The 24870-nt window shown below is 38.3% G+C and overlaps 1 protein-coding gene across 2 annotated transcripts in view; it reads right to left on the reverse strand.

The window, feature by feature from the left end:
• Positions 1-11980: 11980 nt before the first annotated feature.
• Positions 11981-24870, reverse strand: part of LOC123520685 (low density lipoprotein receptor adapter protein 1-B-like) — a 52450-nt gene continuing 39560 nt past the window's right edge. The window contains exons 3-8 of one of the 2 annotated variants that reach the window (XM_045283200.1): positions 24548-24659; positions 23084-23209; positions 19534-19651; positions 19015-19124; positions 14256-14299; positions 11981-13512 (exon numbers count right to left, since the gene is read on the reverse strand). In XM_045283200.1, coding sequence (XP_045139135.1) covers positions 12726-13512; positions 14256-14299; positions 19015-19124; positions 19534-19651; positions 23084-23209; positions 24548-24659 — 1297 coding nt within the window. In that variant the 3' untranslated portion in view covers positions 11981-12725. The remainder of the gene's footprint in view (positions 13513-14255; positions 14300-19014; positions 19125-19533; positions 19652-23083; positions 23210-24547; positions 24660-24870) is intronic. The other variant, XM_045283201.1, reaches the window with a different exon arrangement.

The following is a 24870-nucleotide window of genomic DNA, read 5'->3' on the forward strand; positions in this document are numbered from 1 at the left end:
GGCCACAACCCCTCGAGTTACATCCCGTACCTATTTACTGCTAGATGAACAGGGGCTACACATTAAAGAGGCTTCCCCATTTGCCTCGCCGCGCCGGGATTCGAACTCTGCCCTCTCGATTGTGAATCGAGCGTGCTAACCACTACACTATCTCTCCGCCAATTAATTGCTCGTAGTTACCCATACTCTCTCTCTTGTACTCCAACAGTCCAATATCTGACCAAAACCTTCCAACTTCTCTGTGAACTGTGTGTGTGTGTGTGTGTGTGTGTGTGTGTGTGTGTGTGTGTGTGTGTGTGTGTGTGTGTGTGTGTGTGTGTGTGTGTGTGTGTGTGTGTGTGTGTGTGTGTGTGTGTGTGTGTGGTTGTGGATGAGGGTGGGTATGTGTGTGGGTGTGGGTGAGGGTGTGTGTGTGTGTGTGTGTGTGTGTGTGTGTGTGTGTGTGTGTGTGTGTGTGTGTGTGTGTGTGTGTGTGTGTGTGTGTGTGTGTGTAATTCACCTCGGTCGTCTGCTGGTCACCCAGCCAGTCTTCCCCATTACGGAGCGAGTGTGTGAGTGAGTGTTTGTGTGTGTGAGTGAGTGTGAAAGATAAGAACTACGGAAAAAGGAAAAGGAAAAAAAAAAGAGAGACAGAGGAGTCATTGTTACCTGAAATCGGATCTTAATTGTTCCGATATTTCTCTCTCTCTTTCTTTCTCTCTCTCTCTCTCTCTCTCTCTCTCTCTCTCTCTCTCTCTCTCTCTCTCTCTCAAGGACACCAAGGCTCCAAAGGTTGTGGCTCTCACCAAAAGTTCTCAAAGCCACGGTGTCTTTAGTGTTGCTACTACCTGGGGTTTGTGCTTCTCTTTCTCTGTGACTAATTAACTTGAGCACTCTCTTGGATTCTCCTCAAAAACATTCAGTGTATCTTTGCTGCATGGGAGTTGCTAATCTTATATATTACTAGAATTTATGCTCCTTATTGCTCATTCTATACGAGAGAGAGAGAGAGAGAGAGAGAGAGAGAGAGAGAGAGAGAGAGAGAGAGAGAGAGAGAGAGAGAGAGAGAGAGAGATTTACAAGTAACAGCTTAAACTACCGTGGAATAAAGTAAACTGATAATACATAATAATAAATATGTATTCTCGTGGACTTCATTTTCGTAAATTTACCGCCAAAAACTGACACTTCAGCTTACTATTGTATTTCTTGTTACCTTGAAATGATCAGCAGAGTAACGTAACATAGCTCAACCCATCAACTCCTTTTCTTTTTTACTATCAGCACTTGTCAAACGTTAACACTCCCGTACTGTAGTATTCTGGGTCTTACTCTACCACCTTCGCTATCACTACCACCATCTCCCACTATTCCCAACCACCTCCAGTCATTCAAGTACCACCAAGCACGTCCTGTAGTCATTCCAACCCTCTCCCATTAGAATCAATCAATACGTAGCTACAAAGACAGCCATCCATTTATCTAAATCTCCAAAATGAAACTCTATCTTAACGACTTATCTATTTTGGGAATAGTATCAATTAATTAACTCGGTTGTTTGTATAAAGTTTCTGTTACATTCGGTCAGCTTCCCTTGAATGTGGGATATATTTGTTCTGAAATGTGTTTTTTTCTTCTACGTCTTTTCATTCCTCTCCGCCAATTAAATTTTCGTAGTTACCCATACTCTCTATCTTGTACTCCAACTATACTGCGGCAACAGTCCAATATCTGACCAAAACCTTCCAACTTCTCTGTGAACTGCGTGTGTGTGTGTGTGTGTGTGTGTGTGTGTGTGTGTGTGTGTGTGTGTGTGTGTGTGTGTGTGTACAATACTATACTCCGCTATGTTCTCTTCCTTATTGCATACCCACGCACCAGTGATTTGAACTCTGTCACGAGGGGCGTATCAAGTCACCCTAGAAGCTTTATTGATAGTCCTGTTTCAGAGGAAGAATAGGGAATATAATGTCTTTCTGGCTAAATATATTTTGTACATATTATCACTTTCTTATTCGGATAAAGTGACGATCTATAATTTAATTTAATCCTTCCATGGATATTTGACATTCTTGTTTATTTTAGAAGAGTACAGCATTTACATCTTTATCATCTTCTAGCCATCTGTAGGTTCTTATTTCATAGTGAAAAAATTTTTCTGTATTTCCGGCTCCTACTCCCTCTGACGTGGGATGAGACCTGTACGCATATTTCATTTCCTTCCTTCCCCTCCATTTTTCTACCTCTAAATGCAGATGAAATAAAAACAAATACGTGTGTACCGCCTCTCTCTCTCTCTCTCTCTCTCTCTCTGGCTCACCCTAACATTCTATTCCTGCCTTTCCTCCCCTAGTGACTTTCAAAAGAGATATCGTGACTTTTACAAAACAGAAAATTGCGTTTGGTAGTATCTTTTTTTTTATCTGTTTGTTACTTTTTTGCGGTGTCGTTTTACAGTTTTAGCATAAAAAACAAACCAGATCTTTTTTTTCATGTTTTTAACTTTCCTGTTGCGTTACTTAGTTTATCGTACGTTTACTTAAGCTAGGGTTCCCTAGATACTAAATATAAAACGAAAACAAAATCACAAATTACTAACTCACCATGTTTAGTGATTTTCTAGATAACAACTTTAGTCATTTCAATACTGGGACACAATTTTACCATGAAATTTGTGTACGATTAGACCATTTTATTGACATTAGGAAGAATCTATAGAGTTTGAAAGAGAAATGGCCACGGTCTCCATTATTTTAATCACAACGTAAGTTTCTGAAGCTGTATAGAATCACCAAACAGTAAGCAGAATGAATATGGAAACGCGCAATGGTACTCAAATGATTAAAAAATATTATGTTGTCTACTCCGCTTCCTCACTATATGGTTGGATAACTTTCTGAAAAACGCAACCTTGACCAAGTATCGTTCTAGAAGCTTGTATTTTGTTTTTTATTCTAGCCGGTCATTATAAAAGAACCGATCAAATAGAATACCTCAGATCTTTTAGTGCCAGGATGCCTTTTTTCTAGTTAACATATATAATGAAGTAACCAGTGCCATGTCATCCCAAAGGTGGTTTTCCCTCTATCATCCAAGGCTATAGCTGCCTTCTGGTCTGTATCTATTTATTTACATATTTTTTATCTGTATGTAAGAAAGGTGTAGGCCAAGGGAAGAAAATAAGGAAGTAGATCCACTTAGCTGCTGTTTCCCCAACACTCAAAAGTGGTCACCAAAAATAAAAGGATAAATGTCTGAGCTGTGATTGGCTGGCCTCATGAAGTCTGTTTTAAGTTCAGCGGTAACTCATGTAGTGCAGCGCTACCTCGATGTACGATTCAGTTATTTTCTGAAAACCCCAGTCGGAAAGCAGTGACATTATAGCTGCCACATTAGAACATAAGAGCAATGGGGAGTTCCTCCTTAAACCCAACAAAAAGTTCCATTTCTTTATATGATATTTCGTGGAAAGAAAGCGTCGAAGTGAAGGTTGTTTGTGTTAAGTTAGTTTCCCTCTAAATTTATAATACGACTTGTGAATTTGTTGGTTCTTGGTTCTCTTTTTATGATAGCGATATTGTGCATTGTTGTTTTATCTTAACGTCTCTCTCTCTCTCTCTCTCTCTCTCTCTCTCTCTCTCTCTCTCTCTCTCTCTCTCTCTCTCTCTATCTATCTATCTATCTATCTATCTATCTATCTGTCTATCTATCTATCTATCTATCTATCTATCTATCTATCTATCTATCTACCTATCTATCTCTATCTATCTATCTCTCTCTCCTTGAACCCAACAAGAGATTCCACTTCTTTGTGATATTTCGTGAAAGAAACAAAATAGTAAAGAAAACAGACAGCTGAAAAATGCCTTGGAAAATCTGTTAGATAAATAAAAAGCTTACTAGAACACAGCAAGATAAAAAAAGTAGTATCCAAAATAAAACATTATCGACAGAATGTTTTATTTGCGCCATTCGGATGAAGATTGCTTTAATAGAAATAACTCACGAAAAAAAAAAAACACGATACATCAGAAATAAATAAAAATCAAGTAGAATATTCGGAAATGGCTTGAATAAAGTAAAAAAAAAAAACGTATATTAATTAAAACCTGCATAAAAGAAACTCAGTTATAACGGAAACAACTCAGAAAAAATATAAATCAAAGAGAAAATGGACGAAAAAGCAGTAAAATGGTGACAAAACAGAGTGAGACGGAACACGACTATCACAAAACGGGAAAAAGGAGCAAAACGCACCAGTCATAAAGTTGTCACGAGAGGAGAAAAATATGGGAAAATAACTGGCGGTAAAAAAATTATGTCGAGGCGTCACAATGGAAAAATGAGAGAGAAGGAGGAAGAAAGAGTGAGGAGGAGGAAGGAGGAGGAGGAGGAGGAGGAGGAGGAGGAGGAGGAGGAGGAGGAGGAGGAGGAGGAGGAGGAGGAATATAGCGATTTATGGAAATGGCACACCTGTAGCCAATAATAATAATTAGGTTGTGTAACTATATTGCTTTACTACTACTACTACTACTACTACTACTACTACTACTACTACTACTACTTGTCCTACTACTACTCCTACCACTGTTTCTACTATTGCTACTAATGCTGTTTCTTCTGCTGCTATACTATTTCTACCACTGCAATTACCACTACTGCTAATGGTATTAATGTGAATCACTTCCAACACTTCAGTATAATCTTGTTTACCGGAATTCAATATCACAAAGTGTGGGAGTGAGGAAGCCAGCAAGTCTCAGCTTTCGCCACCCCACACTAATAGTAGCTCCAATCACGCTGCCCACACCCGGCCATGGGTCACCTCTTAGGAGAATAGATGGTGAGTTTCAGTTGGATTAATACAATTTACTTCCTGGCATGGGCAGAGAAAAGAAGTGGAAGTAAATGCTAAGAGTTTTCATGAAAGGAGAACACGCGTTGGAAGAGTGAATGTGACGGTGGGCAGTGAACCAGGACGAGTTACGGATCTACCATGCAAAACTTGTATAATGTCTATCTTGGTGAGTGCAATGAGAGTCTTGCCGCAACACACATCTCAGTCCCTTTGGTAATGGTAATGTTTGGTCCTCTCCCGCTCTTCTCCTATTTCTCTTCTCTGAGACAATTTTCCTTTTCCTTTTCTCCTCCATCTGATCTTTCTTATGGCTCTCTTTATCTCTCTCCTGGCCATTTCTCTCTCTCTCTCTCTCTCTCTCTCTCTCTCTCTCTTCCTCCTCCCCGTCTATTTTCTATTTCTTATCCTTCACGGCCTCTTTCTCCTTCGCTTACTCCTCCTCTATTTATATTTGACAGAATAATCTGACAACTTTCGGTAGTGTAACTTATAACCGCCTCAACAGGTCTGCTGCCTTTTTGTCGCTGTTGTTGCTATTGTCGTTGTCGTCGTCCATCCTTTGTATTTCTATATATTTCTCTTCCTTTTCCTCCTCACCCTCCTACTTTACTTCTCATCTACTTGTCCTCCTCCTCTGTTTTCCTATGCCTTCTCGTCCTCGCTATCGTCCACCGCCTCTTCACAAGACAAACACACCACAGACGCGGACAGCCTCACAAGAAGAGTATTGGAGCGTCCCGCGTATACACCAAGGACTAAAAATGCTGAGTAAATACAGCAGGAGCAATAAAGCTCATGCCTCCTCCTCCTCCTCCTTCAAAATAAACAGAAATGCTTGACATCTTAATTACGTGTCAAAGAGTTGGCAGATAACACAAAACATCGCCACCTTTCACTAATTACTAGCTTAGGCTTCATATTAATCATTTGCCGGAGCTGAAGCATTCAATATAGTGATTAAGTAAAGAATTGTTCAGGAAACATTACACATTATATTTTCTTACTTTTTTTTTTTTTTTTTGCGGGGCTGATGGATTGAGGGATGGTAGAGACGCAACGTACCTTTTCCATACAACGCTCCCTTTCGTAACACACAAGTTTTCGTCTTTATATTACATGAAAAAATAAGGTCTTTTAACGTCAGCAAACGTTGAGTTCAGTTTTTAGTTTTTCTGACAAAGTTAAGGAGAGAAGTTAAGGTGCTCTTTTTGTTTTCACCTTCTCCCCATGTCATAAGTTACAAACTTGTATTTTTTGTGTCTGTTTATCGTATTAATGGTGCTACCTTGGGCAAAGAATCCAAGGGGAAATAAGCAAAACTCACATCTCATCTCACATTAAACTCTACTACGTGGTGTGTAAATTAAAATCCCTATCATTTGTTCCACCACACGAAAGTTATTCGGACAAAACAGGCGGCTTTAGGAGAAAATAGAAACCTAAGCACCCGGCATGTCACTGGTTTTGCCTTATATATATATATATATATATATATATATATATATATATATATATATATATATATATATATATATATATATATATATATATATATATATATATATATATATATATATATATATATATATATATATATATATTTATGCCATCATGAAAATAGCTGGTTGTCTGATTGTTCAACTGAATTCAAGCCAATTAAATACAACCGTTATGTAGATGATTGCTTCCTAGCATTTAAATCTAAGGAACAAGTTCATAAATTTCTTTAGTATTTAAATAATAAGCATTAAAAAAAATATATATATATATATATATATATATATATATATATATATTTTTTTTTTTTAAATACTCAAGAAATTTATAAGCTTGTTCCTTAGATTTAAATGCTAGGAAGCAATCATCTACATATCTATCTATATCTATCTATCTATCTATCTATCTATCTATCTATCTATATATATATATATATATATATATATATATATATATATATATATATATATATATATGTGTGTGTGTGTGTGTGTGTGTGTGTGTGTGTGTGTGTGTGTGTGTGTGTGTGTGTGTGTGTGTGTGTGTGAGAGAGAGAGAGAGAGAGAGAGAGAGAGAGAGAGAGAGAGAGAGAGAGAGAGAGAGAGAGAGAGAGAGAGAGAGAGAGAGAGAGAGAGAGAGAGAGAGAGAGAGAGAGAGAGAGAAGTGGGGTGGGAGGGGGGGGTGTCATTCGGTTCTACTACAGTTTGGTACAATAAACTCTAGATGGTTTTGGCCACCCTTAGGTTGTTGTTCTTACTATTTACAACATTTCCAATAAGTACACTATCTGCCGCCAATGAATAATAACGCTGCAATAGGTCTGGGAATGTGCTGTGTCTGTAGAGTTTTCTCTCAAGTCCAGCGAGCTGGACAGACAGGTGCAGAGATATCTGTGTGCTCAGTTCAGCCATGGCCACCATAAATCACTCATATATGCCTCGCCCCACCCAAAACCCCTGATTCCCCGAAGGCCCCCAAGCTTGTTGGAGGGGTTGGGAGGGTGATGGTAAAAATAGGGGGATATTGTATTGAACTCTAAATTTACCCGTCATTTTAATACAATGTGGGTAGCTTTACCTCCTCTACCATTTACACCTTACTCTGTTGTTACTTGTATATCGTCTAGATTGTCTAGATTGTGTGTAAGTGACGAGGTGGGCGCTGCTAACACACGGACTGGTGGCCTCACCCTGGCGATAAACAATCGGCTGGCTGGTCCTCGAACGGAATGCGAAATTTGGTCATTTTCGGTTTCCACTCCAACTAAACCTAAACAATCAATCTTACCTTGCCTCAACCTCAACCTTACATAACCTAACCTAATGTAACTTAATCTAATCCTAATATAATATTTTCTAGCGTGATTTGTTGGCTTTCAAAACATCAATACAAGAGAATAATCCGGCCACGCGAAAAAAAAAAAAAAAAAACAAACGTAAAGTTTAGTGAACATATTGCCACAATGTGTAGTGTCACGAGTTACTGACAAGGATTAATAGTAAACATTAACGACTTCTATTATATTCACCGCAATACCAGTTATGAGAGAAAACTTACCGTCAAGAGGCAGCCGGTCACTGCTGGCACATTCCACCATGTCAGACATCTACATTGGCGTCATCCAGCTAGTATTTACAATTACGTGTTGGTTCTTCTGGCTGTGTTCAACACCATCGGAACCCGCCACATACACAGACTAGACACACTACAACAGTCATGCAACACACGGAACTTGCTCTTGTACCAAACAAATCGGAACGAATAGCAGCACGACGCTTATTCCTCCACTGTCTCGGCGTGACTGGTGAGGAGAAACGGGCTCGAGATGGTTCGAGAGCATCGAATTGCCTCGATTCGGTATTGTCTGTATGGAATCGCTTGGTGAGGAAGGTATCTAATGGAGTGAAATTAAGATGTGGCGCTTCAAGATAAATCAAGAATCGTGTTTATCCTTCATGGACTTAATCCGATTTCGTTTATGTTAACGATGCCCAATAAAGAGAAGAAACTAGAACATAGAAAGTGAACCACACTTAGAGGTTTCGTTGACAAGACATGTGACTCGATTGGAATTTTGTATCAATGACAGTTGGTTCCACCAAGTTAAGACTGTTCTCGAAAAAAAAAGATGTTTTCCTGCATGTCTACATAATCAGTTCCACGCATTTCTTACATATATGAATCCCTATACTTGCTCAGTGATCGTGACAATGGTTAGATTGGGTGGGGTCTTGCTTTAGACTTTTCTACACTTGTAACTGTTGATAATCTCTTGTTGGTTAACCTTTCAATTTTAACCTTTGCTTTTCCCTCGGATTGGTATGCAAATGTTGAAACTGGTCAGTGCCGGGGATGACAAAATGAAAAAAAAAAAATAAATAAATAAAATAAAAATAAATAAATAAAGCACGTGGAAGTTAAAAAGCATATGAATATTATGGTTGTAGTGGGTTAACCTGATCTAGCATGCACACCCAGCAAGGTATGTCACTGTCTGTGTAAAGGGATGGCAGCTTCACCCTGCCTGTATGGAGCAGAAGTGAAGGAAGCAGATGGGTATCAGGACCTACAGGTGTGAGCAGTGGGAGGAGACAGAAGCTGGAGTAACTTTTGGCTAGTTAATCACAAAAAATTTGACTTTAATGAAGAGATTCAAGAGGAAGAAAGAAAGATTGACAGACAAATAATACAGATTTTGCCAAACCCTATCTACAAAATACAAATAATCTCAGAAAAAACTAGCAAGACTGAGATAGACCTTTTTAGGGGTATGACTAGAGACAGACTGGCACAGAGGAGATGGGAAGCAAGCAAGTGGTTAAAGGGAAGGGCAGTCACAGAGGAGGTAGAGCTGCATGGAATGATAAAGAATGAGAATAAATAGTGTACGTACTTTACATTCTAACAACTGCATTATGCGCTAATGCAAAACATGAGAAAATTATCACTTGGAGCGACTAAACATTCTTAGTGGTCTTAAAGCATTTTGCTTTGAATTCTCTAAACTTCACTTGTACAAGGGATAAGAAAACAAAGAATATGCATGTTTCTCTTAGTCCAAAACTTTACATTAAGCTTTTTTTGAGGGACCCTTTACAAAGTCTCGCTCTTTTCTTTGTGTTTACAATTTGTACCCAAAGTTTTCACCTGTCCACAACAAACAAAATCCAACACCATAACCACATTAAAACATACATACATACTACACATACACAATGTGATGGAGAAAGATACAAAATGAGACACACACACAAACACAACACACACACACACACACACACATGCACATACGCACGCACACACACACACACACACACACACACACACACACACAAGCATGCTCACTGTAAGCTCTCCATCTCTAGACTACATTAGTGTTGGATTCAACAACTGCAAACCATCACCACCCTGTAATTTGGTGCACAACCCCAAGTGCTGAGCCTCAAACATTTCACTTACCACCAAACACTTGCATGTAGACACACACACACACACACACACACACACATACACACACTTACAGTATCCAGCAGCAGCTAAAGTTAAAGCTGCTTAGTCTTATAATATCCATAAGTATCTGAAGTAGATCACACTTGACTTAAAATTTTATTCTGCACATATTCTTGTTCCTCCCTCTCTCTCTCTCTCTCTCTCTCTCTCTCTCTCTCTCTCTCTCTCTCTCTCATACATACATACACACACACACACACAGACAGAGAGACAGAGACAGACACACACACAAAAAAAAAAAAAAAAAAAAAAAAAAAAACAGCTAACACCATGCAAGTGCTGATCTGAGGATGCAACTTCCAACCCGAGGTATTCAAAATGCTGCTGTGTTTCAGTGCTGACCTTTGTCATGCAGACTTGATACTGTTTGGTAACAGTTGAGGAGCATGTGTTGCAAAAGTTCACTAATCTACAACATAATAGACACTACTAAGGCAAAATAACCAATGAAGTGAGTGAGTAACATAAGTAAATTAGTAGCTGATCACAATGCTTATGTCCATACTCCTAAAACTTTCCTTGTATGAAGTTCTTTCAGCTGCCTTGTTAAGACACCAAGACACGGGAGATGCAGATCTTCAGAAGAACACTGCTGCTCTAAATTTTCTAAAAAATTCACCCTAAAACATTTAACACACACACACAAACTTGTACTGGGCACCTTACTATCACAGAAATATTCAAAACAAACATCACAACAAAGTACAACAACAACAGAACACATCACACAACAGTAGTTAGAGACATCCACACAAGACATGAAACGCTCAAATTACTCGTTTATAAATTCTATCAAGATATCATATGAACCCTAACAATATACAGAGGTGCTCTCCCAAGGATACCATACAATAGTTACATCTTTGTGCTCTCAAATATATATACATTGACATAAGATACTTGGTGTGGGAATTGTATACCTACATTTGTGCATTTATAGATCCTATACATATATACCTTAACTTATACTTTGCATTAATCCATAATATCTGCTTGATGCAAGATTAAGTGATAACACACTGCAATGCAAGTCCTGAGGATGCTACCACCATCCCAAGAGGAGTCTTAAGTACAAAAAATTATACAAAATTGCCCTTCTGCAGTCTAACATAATTTCAAAATGCCATGACACTTCCAACTATAACATTTTCTTCTACTCTGAGGTGTTAGAAGAGAGGAAAGATGTAATGGATGATTGACCTCATTGGCAGAACATGGCAAATATGCATACTTATCATGGCAATTTCAGATAAAGACTTTATCTATTTGCAATGATCTACATAGTTCATGCTATGACTTCTATGCATATAAATGACCAACAGATTCAGATTCACACATGATAAATGTCGGATTTAATCCTCTTTGAACATTTTAAACACATTTCACCCTATCTTTAAAGTCATCCTGCTATCGAGGGTATCATGAAAAGTCAACAAGTGGAAGATAACTTTGTAAACACTAGTTAAGAACTGTGAAAAAAAGTAAATATTCAAAAGATAGATGAGTAAAAGATGGAATCAGGACACTGGAGTACTAAATGCAAGACTCAGGAATGGTGATTGGTTGGCAATGGACAAAGTGCAAGTACTTTTGACAGACAAAACAAACATACATACATACACAGATAACAATATGAAGATGAAACAAGATCATTATGAGAACTGCCATCACTCATTACTCATCTGTTCATGTTGACAGAAAAAGAAAGTAACATCTTTCTCACACACTTATGGGTGGATAAGAAATAATTCAGATTCGAGGTGTAGCTAAGCAAGTAAGTGCTGCGTCAAATCCCTCCACATATTTGCAACAGACAAGATTGCTTTGACAAAGAAGGACTTGATAAAGGTAACAAGGTTGTATAAAAAAAAAAAAAAAAAAAAAAAAAAATTATCATACTGAAGGAAGACTGAATAGCACAATCCACTGAATTTCTTATACCATAGTTTACCTCAACCCCATCTCAATAGTCCTACACAATGGAAGTCACTTATCAATCTCACAACAATGGTATTCAGCTCTTCCCTGTATAAACACATAACGCATTCACATACACCCATATATACATATGTTCACTTGTATACACACACACACACTTGTATCTTCCTAACTTGAAGGAATAATTAACATGGGGTGAAAAGTCTAAATATTTATAGTGATGATGAAAGATTCCAAAATGTATTGAAACTGCAATTTACAGCAGGGACATTTACACATTCCTTGCCTTTTTGTATACAAAACTGATAACCATAAATGTTATTTCTATGCATAACTTTCAGAGAAACTTTGCACATGACTGTGGTATTTTCTTTTGTACACGTTTTATACATATGGCCATTTCTCACAAACAGATGGCATCCAAGAATGATATGAAGCACTGGAATCCAATATAGGGAAAAAATTGCCACTCATAGTAAATAAATATCATGGCACCATCACATAGACGTTCATATTTTGTTCAGTTTTATAATTTTTATACAAGGAAAGAAAAATTCACTAAAGAGTGTCAAGATTGTCAAGATCTGTGAAAAAGATATCTTAGTCTTAAGCTGCAGTACTTTACACTTCCTTGACATCTCTTTGTGCTATTTTTTCTTCCATACTTGAGTGCTACCTATATAAATCAGAAAAGGCAGAGTAAGCAATGTCTGGCTGATGCATCTTAAGAATAAGAAGTGTCTCCAAGTGGGACATCAAATCCTTGTGTACAATGGACATGAAAATGCAAATGTATTCCTTCCTTACAAAGGCTACACATTATGCATCAAAATAACAAGTTAATACATAAAATAAACACAGGGAAAAGTGACTGAAACATGACATATACTACAACAAATTCAATAATAAAAGTTTCCAGTACAAAAAATTCCAATATACTAAACTAAGAACATATGACGTCTTTATTCTTGGAGCCACTGAACAGGTCTGCAGTCCACACAGGACGGCCAGGGCTACAACCACTACTTCCTGAGGCAACTAAAACCCTAGGGCACTCCACAGGTGGCTGCGGGGAGCTGTTAGCCATCTCCTTCAATGGGGTGGGAGGTGCAATGAAGGGATTGGTGGTGGAAAGGAAGGGGTTCTCATTTCCATTGGGACTGACAGGTGAGACAGGTGAGAGGGGGAGAGAAGGGAGCTGCTCATTATTGTGACATTTCTGCTGGGGCAGTTTGATAGAGAAGGGATCATTGGGTTCTCCTGTTGTAGAGAATGTGGGAAAAGGGAAGGGGTTAGTGTCTGAGGGTGACTGAACTGTTGGGGGATGTGACTTCAAATCTGACTGCACTACCTGTGGAGCTGAATGAACAGGAGGAGGAGGTGACTGAATAGGAGGAGGAGACTGAATAGGATGAGGAGGGGAGAAGAGTGTGGTGGGAAACATGGAGGATGAAGGTGGAGACTGGCAGGAGTGTAGGAAGGCAGTGTTCGGTGAGCGTGAGAACATCTCCCATGCCTCAGGGGGAGATTGGCCCAGGCCTCCCCATGGGTCTGGAGGGGACGTAGCCAGGGGTGAGGCAGCTTGAGAGGGACTAGTTGACGGCCAAAAGCCATTCTCGGTCGGAGAAGCTGCTTGGTGACCCGTGAATGCTGCAAGACCGAGATCGGCCAGTCCCAGATGGCTCATCCCAGTCAGGGGCTGGGGTGGATTTCCGCGCCTTAAAGCTAATCTGCAACCATCAAGACAACCGTTTTAATTTTGGGTTTACACTGAAGTACTGTAAGAATCTGTTTATTTGTACTAAAGAATATTAAATTATGACACTCAGAAAGGCATAAATTGTGTTTGAAAATATTGTACAAGTTAGTTTCTTTATGCAGTATGCAGATTTCAAAATTGTATCTTCAAATATCAGAGGACAAAAAATATTTTTTCAAACTGCTTTCTTAACAGATACTTTATTTGCTATGTTAAAGGATAATTCATCAAAGTATGTAATTCAAGTTTTTCAGGCTAGAAGTTATGGTAAAGGTTATACAAAGAATCTATGTGCTCCAACCTTCCCATCTGTTATTCAAAATAGTAAAATACCCTACATTATTCAGCCAAAAAAGCACACTTGTGTCAATAACGAATGATGAAGACATAATGTCTTCACCGACATTATACATCCAATACAAGGCATCCAAGTTTTTTCAAAATAAGTAAAAAGAAAATAAAGAATAACTTTAAAATTTCTCAATCGCTCAAATAAGCAAATACACCTTTCCATTTTCATAAACTTTTACAATGAACAAAGGATTATAGTGGCAAGGTTTGTAAGCAGTTTTTACATCCATTCTGACTCTTACTTTGAGTAATGTATGTGATTTGTAACTGTCACAAATGTTATTCATTTATACTGGCTAGAAAACTCTTGCTCTTTGCAATTTTTAATATAGATAAGTATAAATAGTGAGGAGGGAAACATACCTTGAGAATCCATCACTAATATCGTCGAGGTCATCAAGGGTGTTCTGTTTGGGAGCCACAGGAGGGTTAGTGGTGCTAGCTAGAACACACCCATAGACACACATACACACACCAACTCTATGGGTGCTCCACCTCACTGCACAGCAAGCCCTTCTTAACATTACAAATGAAGTGTTTGCATACAGGTGAAGCTTATTCACTTACAATATAACTTAAGTGTACAAAATAAATTAATTTTGTCATAGTTATGGAATTCAATCTAAGAAAACAATCTATATTTATGAGTAAATATGAGTATTTCATAAACTTCTGAAAACAGATATAAACTAATGTACATAAATATCTAAACAAGTAAATTATTTATGATGGTTCTTGTTTTTAAAGAAGAGATTCAATTTGTAATCATGATTCATCTGTGCAATAACTTCCTTACCAATTAGGCATTTTTTTATTTATCTTAGTTAATACACAAGCCTTGTTAAAATATGCCAATGTGTTTAATTATCAAAAGGGCTTGCTGCTGACTACACTATGAATCTTACTTTGTCTTAGAATTATCTTCAAATTATGATTAAAGAATATGGCCCAAGAACAAAATCTACAGTAATATATCTCAGGCAGAGAGAGAGAGAGAGAGAGAGAGAGAGAGAGAGAGAGAGAGAGAGAGAGAGAGAGAGAGAGAGAGAGAGAGAGAGAGAGAGAGAGAGAGAGAGAGAGAGAGAGAGAGAGAGAGAGAGAGAGAGAGAGAGAGAGAGAGGATGTAGAGATTTTAGCACTTGAGCTAATACTCTGACTACAACAATTAATTATGTGTTATATAATTTCCATTCTCCTGATATCAGAGTTGTGGACACAAACACTCAACTATCACCACACATGCAATGGAGTCCGTACACCTACACGTCACATACACCAAATCTTTTTAATTTTTGTCCCTCAAAGAAAATTATAATATTTCAATATATTTTTAATCTAACATCTACATTAATCTATTGCTGTATTGTGCCAGTGTAGAAAAGGTGGACATTCAGGTAAAGGATAGTGAGAAGAAAAAGGGAGACAAGTACAAAAAGGACATGCAAAGCTCAAATATTAGTGAAGCAAGTACTGCCGTCTGAACACAAGTATTGACATGTAATGATCCACACGCCTGGAGGCAGAGGAGTACTGATTGCAAAATGCTCATGGTTACTTAGACTAAAATGGAAAATTTCAAGTCTTTTGGTGACAAAGAATTAATGGCTCATGAAGTTCCATTTACTACAACATCATTACAAACAGTCTGTACCAACTCTTTCCTGGTAATGTTGTCACCTGGTAACACAAAATTGTTAATGTTCTCAAATAACCTACATGATCATCTTAGCCACTGACTGGCATAAATTTTGGAGTCCTGTTTTACAAGTTTCAAATTCATTCTGTACTTCTGAAAAAAAAATTGGGCTGTTTACAAGAAACCAAATTATTCAGATAAAAATCATTCAATTTCCTACAAATCAATAGCAATTCTGATTGGAGTACAGTGAATTTGCACATATTTTATGAATAAATCAACACAGTGACAGTGTTACCATGATCATGGGAGGCAAAATTACCAAGACAGAGTTACCACACACACACACAAACACACGCATACACACACATCCACACAGGTGTTGGAGCTGTTTATAATATTCCCCTAATCTATTTAATCTTATCATTCTACACACTCCAGGTCAGCTCAGTTCATCGCTTCTAGTGCAATTGTTTATCTGTTCACACTGGTTCTAAGCTAAATCAACCTCACAATGGGAACCAAGACTCTGCCACATACATGTACACTCTGCCATTCCTAAGGCAACACCCAACATCTGCCAAACAAACATAATTAAACCTTGAAAATGCAATACTACTTTATGAAATGGGTAACATATAAAATGTCCTACAATATACATATTTGAAAGACACTGTAAATATTTTGGTGATTAAAATTACTATATTTTCTGCTTTCAAGACTTATTTCTCAGGATTATATAAATACAGTACCAATGCAAATAAAAGTTCTTCCTGAGAAAAAAAAAAAAAAAAAACTTACAACACAACTCTACCTCACCAACCAAGAGACTGCCACACACCAGCATTGAACTCTAAACATTCAGGCCATGAGCCAGCTGACTACTGTACCACACAGGACCTGACACCTTGTTTTGCATATTCCATCAAGAATAGAATGGCCAATACAGAAATCTCTCCATTCATTCTTGTCCTTACACACTTAAATCCTATCATTGTCCTCCTGATGTTTCTCCACTATATACATAATACTTACCCTAATCTGCTACCTAGAGAGCCATTAGTACTGGATTTACCTACACCATCAACAAATTCATTCTTATCTTCACTAAATAAGGACTGCATAACTGATACAAGAGTTGTGCCATTTGATTGTCATGGTTACCCAAAACACAATGAATCTGTAAGAGATAGAGTACCCAAGTTCTGTACTTTACAAGGGGAATATGGCAGACACTTCAAGGAAAACACTCACTGCCTAAACATACAAGGCAAGCAAGTAAGAGATGTGTACTTGAAAAGAAAAAAAGTCATGTACTGTGAAAAACTTATTTGTTCACCCTACAACATCAGATCATGTGATGTGAATAGTTATTTGTGTGTGTGTGTGTGTGTGTGTGTGTGTGTGTGTGTGTGTGTGTGTGTGTGTGTGTGTGTGTGTGTGTGTGTGTGTGTGTGTGTGTGTGTGTGTGTGTGTGTGTGTGTGTGTGTGTGTGTGTGTGTGTGTGTGTCAAAAGATTTCAAAGAGTGAGAATGACAAAATAAATATGGAGGAAGAGGAGGAGGAGGAGAAAGAGGAGGAAGAGATAATAAAAAATAAGGGCCAACAATGAATTAATAAGAAGTAGGACAAAGCTAAACTACTTGCCTTCTATGCTACCCGGTCCTTGCTATTCTTTACACAAAAAGAAATATGCCATTAGTAACACAATACAGATACAACTATTCAGTACATTAAATCAATATGTCCACTTGTATCCTTTTTGCTTGTATATCAGCTTGGTTAAGCTGATATACAAGCAACATCTGCCTCCTCCCTTTCAGTAGGGCAGCTCACTCATGCTGTCCTGTCACTTCTGTAGTTTTACATTTGCTTTCATGATTTTTCTCTTCATTTAAGCATTAACATGATGCACTTTAGAAACATCAACACTAAACAATATCAAAGTATTAACACTTAAGAAAAAAAATTGTGGAAACAAAACAATACATATTATTCACATGAATTTGTACACATGGCTGTTGAACCCATCACTGAGATCTCATCTATGTTGACAGCCATGTGGATGTGTTCAGGTAAACCATTTATGCTATTCATTATTTCTTTAAAAATTAGTTAATAATTTGAAATTATTATTTGTGTTATTTTCAGAGTAGCTTATGACAAAGCTAATTAATGATGTTATTTAAAAGATATTAAAGGAAAATAAATAAATGCAGCACTGAAGTGACAAGCACCAATCATCTGCTCTACAAGGAGTCGTCGTCTCTGGGCATGACTTTTAGATTCTTTTAGCCTGCAGAGACTATATTTTTCTTCAGTATATCACTGCAACAGTTAGCATACTAACATCATCTCTTTATCTAATTTGAGACAATAACAACTGCTATGTTAATGGTATGTTTTTGTAATTTTTTTTACTTATCTTCATTATATATCAATTGCACAATACTACATGTACAATACAGATCATATCTCACACTGTAATGTTGCAAACAACTTTCAATGTAGAGTGCATACCATCTGGGATCTTCTAACTCTCATTCTCTAGTTTTATCTCATAATTTGATACTTTGATGAGTGATTTCTTCTTCCTTCCCTGTTTATTCTTTTCTTTTATATTCTTTTTAAAACCTACAGCTAAGGACAGGGAAAAGATTTTGCTCTATGAAGCACCTGATTTGCTACTGAGGATGTTTCTTTGCATTACATCATAAGAGATCAGTGAGTGTACAACCATCTAGTCCATCAGTAAACTACATAATACCTCAGATCACCATTACTACCCAGTGAGTGGAATGTGGAGATGAGAGGAAACACAGAATGAAATGGAAACACTTTAATTCCCATCAACTCAACAGTTAGAGAATGAGAGAAAAGAAATACGATTCATTCCATATGTACTTTCACCTCCACACTCACTCTGTCTTACTTACAGAGCCAATGTGCTGCCTAATCTGCAAGTGGTTGATTTAGGTAAAGTAGCCTGTGAGCTGACAGTGCCATCTAGTAACTGGAGCTATAGTAGAGGATGTTGGTTGCCTAAGACTGTATATATGCTACTCCACTTTACAACTAGTACAGTTCTCAGAACTCCCTGAGCACAAAGGAGGGAATGTGCAGCACTGGTCAGTTCTGAATGATAATATATAATGAGAATGGAAAGAATGAGTTACTTACAGTACTTATCAGAATCAGTGTAACATTTTCAATAGAATATGATTATGAAACAGATAAGCAAATTACTTCCCACTAATTGCAGGAAAGATACCATTTGTGTATTTGCTATCATTTCCAGAGGTAAAATTCAACATATTTCTTTACTTGCCATATTTTATCATTTAAATTTTGCTTTCTGAAGACTGGTCAAGCAAGCTAAATCATAAAAGGAACAACATTAAAAAACTAATCACATTACCACACATTCCCCACAGTGTCTCCTACTGCAAGAAACGGCTGTGAAAACTAGTGGACGGCAGGCCTTACCAGGGGTTTGGGGAGTGTAGGGGTCTTGGTGTGAGGTTGAGTGGTGGTGCTGGGGTGCTCTGAAGAGTCCTCCAGGTCAATCAACAAAGCTTGGTTACTGGACTGGTAACCTGCAGAATTGCAAGGATCAAAATGTGTAAACTGGACATAAGGAAGCTTTCATGAGAGCAAATGTAAATAACTTCTTCAATTGTATGTCTGTATGCAAGTTAAAAAAAACAAAATAAATTTTCAAAATAAATGCTAAGTGAAATAAATGAAAAAAAAAAAGTTGGGTACCAGAAGTTGTATCACAAAAATAATAGCAGTAAAGGATATGAAAACAAATATGATGATAATGCCTAATAAATACAATGAACCAAAGAAAATTAACAATAAAAAATACTTATACAGAAATGTAAAATGAAAAATGTTTCTAAATACTGTATCATACAAAGTAGCACAATAACTTAAGAAAACAACAACAATAATTAGAAGCCTTTTATCAGTACTCATAATCACAGTACTTTCAGAAGTTACCTGAGGTGCTCATGTCCGAGGAGCCGAAGTCTGAACGAATAGGTATGGGTGAGGAGGCCTGGGAGGAGGGCTGTGATTGAGATGGCCGTGCCCCACTGTGGATGGTTGCTGATCCAACCTGAAGCATGGCACAGTTTTCAATCTTCATATTGTATGTGTTGATAGGACCACTTCATCAATAAAATCTATATATTTTTTTTTTTTTTTTTTACATTACAAGGGCACTGGCCAAGGGAAAACAGTGTTGGAAAAAAAAAATCCCGCTGGTTGCCAGGCCCTGTTTAGAGGAAAGTAGGAGAAAGAAAAACCAAAAAAATCTAAAAGGAGGGTCCAGTTAACGTAAGAGGTGTCTTGACACTCCTCTTTTGAAAGAGTTTAAGTCATAGGCAGGTGGAAATACAGACACAGGTAGAGAGTTCCAGAGTTTACCAGTGTAGGGAATGAAGGAGTGAAGATACTGGTTAACTCTTGCATTAGGAAGATGGACAGAATAGGGATGAGAAGAAGTAGAGAGTCTTGTGCAGCGAGGCCGCAGGAGGGGAAGGCATGCAGTTAGCAAGTTCAGAAGAGCAGACAGCATGAAAACAGCGGTAGAAGACAGATAAAGATGCAACATTGCGGCGGTGACTTAAAGAATCAAGACAGTCAGTTAGAGGAGAAGAGTTGATAAGACGAAAAGCTTTAGATTCCACCTTGTTTAGTAAAGCTGTGTGTGTGGATCCCCAGACATGAGAGCCATACTCCATACACGGGCGGATAAGGCCCTTGTACAGAGCAAGCAGCTGGGAGGAGAGAAAAATGGACGAAGACGCCATAGGACACCTAACTTCTTGGAAGCTGATTTAGCAAGAGTAGAGATGTGAAATTTCCAGTTTAGATTTTTAGTGAAGGATAGACCGAGTGTGTTTAATGTAGAGGAGAGGGAAGTTGAGTGTTATTGAAGAAGAGAGGATAGTTGTCTGGAAGGTTATGTCGAGTAGATAGTTGTAGAAATTGAGTTTTGAGGCATTGAACAAAACCAGGTTTTCTCTGCCCCAATCAGAAACAAGTGAAAGATCAGAAGTTAGGCGTCCTATAGCATCTCGCCTTGAGTCATTTAATTGTTGTTGGGTTGGGCGTCTGTTGAACGCTGTTGAATAATGCAGGGTGGTATCATCAGCATAGGAGTGGATAGGGCATTGAGTCAGATTTAGGAGATCATTGATGAATAATAGAAAGAGAGTGGGTGATAGGACAGAACCCTGTGGAACACCACTGTTGATAGTTTTAGGGAAGAACAGTGACCGTCTACTACAGCAGCAATAGAACGATCGGAAAGGAAACTGGAGATGAAGGTACAGAGAGAAGGATAGAATCCGTAGGAGGGTAGTTTAGAAATTAAAGATTTGTGCCAGACTCTATCGAAGGCTTTCGATATGTCAAGGCCGACAGCAAAGGTTTCACCGAAGTCCCTAAAGAGGATGACCAAGATTCAGTTAGGAAAGTAAGAAGATCACCAGTAGATCTGCCTTTACGGAAACCATACTGGCAATCAGAGAGAAGGTTGTGAGCTGATAGATGCCTCATTATCTTCCTATTAAGGATAGACTCAAAGGCTTTAGAAAGGCAGGAAATCAAAGCTATAGGGCGGTAGTTAGAAGGATTGGAGTGGTCACCTTTTTTAGGGACAGGTTGAATGTGAGCAAACTTCCAGCAAGAAGGATAAATAGAAGTAGAGACACAGATGAAAGAGTTTGACCAGGCAGTGAGCGAGTTCGGAAGCACAGTTTTTGAGAACAACAGGAGGGACTCCATCCGGACCGTAAGCCTTCCGAGAATCAAGGCCAGAGAGGGCCAGGAAAACGTCTTTATAAAGAATTTTAATTTTAGGGATGAAGTAGTCAGAGGGTGGAGGAGTAGGAGGAATATGCCCAGAATCATCCAAAGTTGAGTTGGTAGCAAAGGTTTGAGCGAAGAGTTCAGCTTTAGAAAAGAAGAGACAGCTGTAGAGCCATCTGGATGAAGTAAAGGAGGGAAAGACGAAGAAGTAAAGTTGTTAGAGATATTATTGGCTAGATGCCAGAAATCTCGAGAGGAGTTAGAATTGGAAAGACTTTGACATTTTCTATTGATGAAAGAGTTTTAGTAAGTTGGAGAATAGATTTGGCATGATTACGGGCAGAAATATATAGGGCATGAGTTTCAGCAGTTGGATGGCTACGGAACCGTTTGTGAGCCGCCTCTCTATCATTGACAGCACGAGAACAAGCAGAGTTAAACCAAGGCTTTTTAGCTTTAGGGTTAGAGAAAGTATGAGGAATGTATAGCTCCATGCCAGAGATAATCACCTCTGTTATGCGCTCGGCACAAAGAGAAGGATCTCTGACATGAAAACAATAATCATCCCAAGGAAATCAGAATAGTACTGCCTTAGTTCCTCCCACTTAGCAGAGTTAAAATGCCAGAAGCACCTCCGCTTAGGCGGGTCCTGAGGCTGCACTGGAGTGATAGAACAGGTAACGGAAATTAGATTGTGGTCGGAGGAGCCCAACGGAGAGGAAAGTTTAACAGAGTAAGCAGAAGGGTTGGAGGTTAGGAAAAGATCAAGAATGTTGGGCGTGTCTCCAAGGCGGTCAGGAATACGGGTAGGGAACTGCACTAGCTGCTCTAGGTCATGAAGGATAGCAAAGTTGAAGGTTTGTTCACCAGGTTGGTCAGTGAAAGAAGATGAAAGCCAAAGCTGGTGGTGAACATAATGCCCTTAACTGTGACATGGATTCTACAACACAACAAACAAGGTATGGATCTGTTGCAATTAATTAAGTGTTGTAATGAAATAGGTAAATGTTGTAGTTAATCATGATTTTTCATGCAAGACATCAACCTACATCCTACAAAGTTCAGTTCCCTGCTATTCATCAAATACAATTGATGAGAAAAAAAAGTACTGCATGCAATACAACTGCTAACTTTTACAAGTGATCTTCAATAGAAGAAAGTTTTAACATTATTTCAGTTTGATCATCACACAATTTAAAGTGGAACCTACAGTGTAAGATATATTGTAATATTGCACTCCAAATCACAATGCAACAAAAAAGAAAGGTAAATTCCTAAGTGATACAGTAAACATTTGTAGAACATAAAAGAACCTGGTACTACAATGTACATAAAACTCTCATGGTTAAGAGGAAGTGAAAGAACAAAATAAAACCTGCATTGAAAAAAAAAGCATTTACAGAACTCCAATATATTGGCAATAATACCAACAAAATGAATGGATGGTATCAATAAAAAGCATGAAGGATACCTAAAGCTGTATTATACAGTATGCAAGCAAAGCTAACTATGCCATGTTTCCATATGTATTTGTTAATTTTTTCTTTCAATATATAAAAACCACACACCATGACCACATATTCACTTATTCCAGATGCCTATAGTGTATGTGTGTATGATTTATGAAACATACCACCATCATCAAACAACACAGCCTAAACTATCTTTCTTTTCTCCAACTTTTCCCAAGTCCTCCCCCTTCAGCAGCATCACTCAGCCCTCCCCAACTCACCGTCACCTCGGCAGGCAGCTCCTCATGTCCATACGTCTCTTCACTTTCCTTATTTTCGAGGGACATCTTCCAGCATTCATAGGCGAGGTTGAATGCCTGGGCAATGGAGATGGTCACTGCCTGAGCCTGTAAGAAGAAGAGGGTGTCAGACTGAGGGCAGAAGTGGGACAGCAGAAAGGGAAGGGAGAAGCTTTACAAGGAAAAGCAAGAAAAGGAAGAGATTTCTTATGAAAGGAAGGGCAGGGTGGGAAAAGAAAAATGGGAGAGATAGGTATTACACATTTGTTTATTTTGAAAAGGAAAGAATAGAACATAAAAGAAGAAACATTATTATTATCATTACTAAAATCCATTAAAAGGACACCAAAGGAAAAGTAGAAAAGGAAGGGAGAAAGAGGGATTATCTAATTTATTTGGAAGGGAAAGGAAGGGTCACAAGGGGAAGAGAATTAAATGACGTGTTAATGGCACAAGAGGGGAGAACAGAGGAAAGTAGGGGAAGTAAGGGAAAAATTTATGTGGAATGGAAAGGGGAGAGAAGAGGAAGAGGGCAGTAGTTACCATGTGAGAGAGAGAGAGAGAGAGAGAGAGAGAGAGAGAGAGAGAGAGAGAGAGAGAGAGAGAGAGAGAGAGAGAGAGAGAGAAATCATTAAAAGTTTTACTACAAATATCTCAGGAAGTTGGAAGAGGGAGATACCGCCTTTTTTTTTTTTTTTTTTTGTAACGGTGGAATAAATCCGTGTTTCTCTCACCGAATTACAGAAATAAGTCTTCCATTGACTGACTCTTTCGTGGGTCGTGTAAAAGACTGCCTTAATGACTGATAATCATAATGACCAAATTACTGAATGACTGACTGCCACACAAAATTGGAGGACTTGAGAATAATTGTGAATTGCTGCCTTAACTTAATAAATGACTGACTGACTGAGACCAATATTCACAAACGTTTAGCTCTCTCACGACTACTATTTTCAAAGGCTGTAGTTAAAGATACTCATGTTTCTAAAGCTATGTTTATGTTTCTGGTGATGGAATAGGTTTCCACTTGATCATATGGAGATACTGTCTTGAAAACTTGAAAAATTACCGTGGTGAGAGGAGAGCAAGACGTTTCTGAATGTGGCCGTTAGAGCGATTACGCATTACCTACCTAATTCACAATTTTTGTCTGATTTACTAACAGATCAAATTTACCTGACTACAAGGTGACCAGAATGACTAAATGACTTTTGTTTTCTCCGTCTGCCTGTCTGAATGATCTCGACTGACATCAATCAAATGGCCGACAGACTGACTAACCAACTATAATCTATCTTATCACCTGACTAACAAAACTAAACGGTACTGGACTGTCTGACTGACAGAACTAACATATGAGCGACTGACTAACTGTAATCTGACCCACAATCTGTCTGTCTAAACTGACTGAAGTGAGTGAATGAGGTGCCAGAGCAGACTGACCATCTTCCGCTTAGGGCAGAGGAAGGCGTGGCACTCGCACGTCTCGTTGTCATTGGTGGCGATGAAGGCGAAGACGTGGTCGTAGTGGGCGTCGGCAGAACAGTAAGAGATTCTGGGGAAGGAGAGAGACTGAGGTTATTTCAAGGATGCAATAAAAATGTTCTCTGAATTACTCGGTGGTGGTGGTGGTGGTGGTGGTGGTAATTCTAACAAGATAAATAGTAAATACATAAGAATCTCTCACGAAAAATACATAACTAGAAGACATACATAATAAAGAGTTTCAATACCAAGAACAAGTAATTATATTCAGACGATGCTAT

This window comes from Portunus trituberculatus, chromosome 47, assembly GCF_017591435.1.
Source record: "Portunus trituberculatus isolate SZX2019 chromosome 47, ASM1759143v1, whole genome shotgun sequence".
NCBI lineage: Eukaryota > Metazoa > Arthropoda > Malacostraca > Decapoda > Portunidae > Portunus > Portunus trituberculatus.